Below are 2,418 nucleotides of genomic sequence, written 5' to 3' on the forward strand. Positions count from 1 at the left end.
TATCTCTGTTAAGTGCTGGTTAATCTCTCATTTATTCCCCAGAGAGCGAATTGAGAGAGCTGATCGATGGACCAACACCCAACACTGGGAAGCCTGGAACCTGTGGGATGAAGTGATCAACTGGGGAGAAGGTGTGGAGGAGTTCTCACCAGTGACACTCCCCACTGTCCAGGCTGGGGGGGTTAAGGGGGGATTGGGGGGGTCTACTGATTTGGGTAAGGGAGGGGAGAGTGTGGGAAAGGATGGACTGCTAGCCAGCACTAGTATTTCATCTCAAAGTCTTCAGAGTAATTACGGCCTTTCATCTGAAGACTGGGAAATTTATAAAACTTGCTACCTTAACAAAAAAAAGAAAGTCAGGAAGGACCGGACAAGCCGGGGGGAGGGTGAGGTAAGGGGGCAGAGTAGTGAGGAATATGTGGAGGTACCAGAGTGGGGAACATTTGAGGGGAAGGCCTCCAGGGTTGTGATGGAGGGGACAGAGGCTGGTATTAGTATAATGGATATGCTAAATGGAGGTGAGGAGAATGTATGTGAGGTGGGAGTGAATGTGGAGGAGGTTAAGGGAGGAGGAGGGAAAAGTACAGGGAATGCTGTGGAATATGTGGTGTCACAAGTAGGCAGAACTTGGCTAGAACCCATCCAGGAGGAAGACCTTGAGGAAGATGAAGAAAGAGATGAGGAGCTTCAGGAAGCAGAAGACACTGATGCTGCCACAGTGGACAGTTGGCAGTGCATGGCGGCATATGTAGCCAGAATATGGCTGCAGACTTTACAGGAAGATGGACCTGAGGAAAATGAAGAAGCTGATGTGGTATTCCAGCAGGCAGAAGATGCTGATGCTACCACACTGGTCAGGTTTCAGTGTATGGTGGCATCTGAAGACAGATCACAGCTACTTACTATACCAGAAGAAGGACCTGAGGAAGAGGACGAGACTGAAGTGATGAAGACAGATAAAACAAAAGAAGATGCTGATGCTGCCGAGAAGATCTACAGTGAAGAAGAAGTATCATTCCATGTGAATGCCGAAGATCTTTCTGAAGATGCAACTGAGAAGAGCCACAAGAAGAAGAAGAAGAAGATGAAGTGGTGCTTCTTCTGCTGTCCCCTGCCCTTCAGAAGAAGTAGCAAGAGGCAGTAATTATAAGGTTGTGAATTCAGGTTTACAAATGACTTAAAGCAGTAATATAACTGCATTATTGACACCTTCACAATGCACTGTAATGCATCCATAAATATATTATATTGAAGAAAAAAAATCATAACACATTATAGCCATGTTTATTATGGATTAATGGCCGATATAATGTATTATGAAGATATTTATTGTGTATATATAGATCAGAGCATTCATAATGCATTATCAAGATAGCTATAATGTGTTATGCCTTTGTATAAGTATTTACAGCCGTGTTTTTAATACTTTTATAAATGATTTATAAGGCATTAATTGGGTATTTATTTATTTATTCATTAGTTATATGACTGCTTTAAGTAAAGTTAAGTAAAGTGTTTATTTTCTTTTTCTTAGAATACCCGTGTTAGAGCCCTGCATTGGGACTGGGATCCCGCGGGACCCAACGGAAAGAGATACTGTTTAAGTGTTAATGTAGCTATAAGATACGATAGGATAAGATATGCTAAGTTAAAATATAAGATAGGCTAAGACGAAATATATTAATATAAGCTAAGTTGAAATATAATAAGATAAGATAGGTTAAGTTATATGATAAGATAGGCTAAGTTAAAATATAATAAGATAGCCTATCATATTTTATCTTAGCCTAAGTTAACATATGATAAGATAGGCTAAGTTAAAATATCATAAGATAGGCTAAGTTAAAATATGATGATAGGCTAAGTTAAAATATAAGATGGGTTAAGTTAACATATGATAAGGTAGGCTATGTTAAGATAAGAGATTTGCAATAAAACATATTTACTTTTCAAACTGTGTCTTTGTCATCTCTTCAGTGTTGTGTCTGTCTTTGTTTGATAATTTTGAATTGTTAATTTATATCTGACACTCTCCTAAATGTCAGTAAGCAGAGACGGAGGAATGGGAGGAAGGTACAGTTAAGTATAAATGATAAAGTATCAAAATCACAGGGTTGCCTTATTTTGACGCAGAGAAAGTAATTTCAGTGTTACTACCACATATGAGTTAATGGCTGCAAATGTTGGTGTTAGAAGTGCCGGTAAATAATGCGGAGTAAATTTAACTCTGGTGTGTTTCTGAAAAACGCACCGCCTTCCGCCTGCTGTCATTCGGCGAACGTGTAGGAGGCTATTCTGGTAACAGGTAAAGTTGTCATTTAACGTAATGCTAACGTGCATTACCAGTTAGTAAGTGTTTTACTATATCACACACCTTACGTCCTTTATAGTTTTAGTCCGGTGCACTCTGTATCCATG

At 39.6% G+C, this 2,418-nt stretch overlaps 1 protein-coding gene across 1 annotated transcript; it reads left to right on the forward strand.

Annotated features, from left to right (window-relative positions):
- The first annotated feature begins 250 nt into the window (after nt 1-250).
- On the forward strand, nt 251-1,954 carry LOC125723865 (uncharacterized). The gene is made up of 2 exons (XM_049000709.1): nt 251-1,151; nt 1,535-1,954. Exon 1 carries the CDS (start codon nt 470-472, stop codon nt 1,142-1,144), a length of 675 nt encoding a protein of 224 aa, XP_048856666.1. The 5' UTR covers nt 251-469; the 3' UTR covers nt 1,145-1,151; nt 1,535-1,954.
- The last annotated feature ends 464 nt before the right edge of the window (nt 1,955-2,418 follow it).

The sequence above is a fragment of the Brienomyrus brachyistius genome, unplaced genomic scaffold, assembly GCF_023856365.1.
Source record: "Brienomyrus brachyistius isolate T26 unplaced genomic scaffold, BBRACH_0.4 scaffold52, whole genome shotgun sequence".
NCBI lineage: Eukaryota > Metazoa > Chordata > Actinopteri > Osteoglossiformes > Mormyridae > Brienomyrus > Brienomyrus brachyistius.

Excerpts from the sequence above, each read along its gene's own strand:
- LOC125723865 (XM_049000709.1), top strand. The coding sequence starts at position 470 with ATGGAGGGGACAGAGGCTGGTATTAGTATAATGGATATGCTAAATGGA.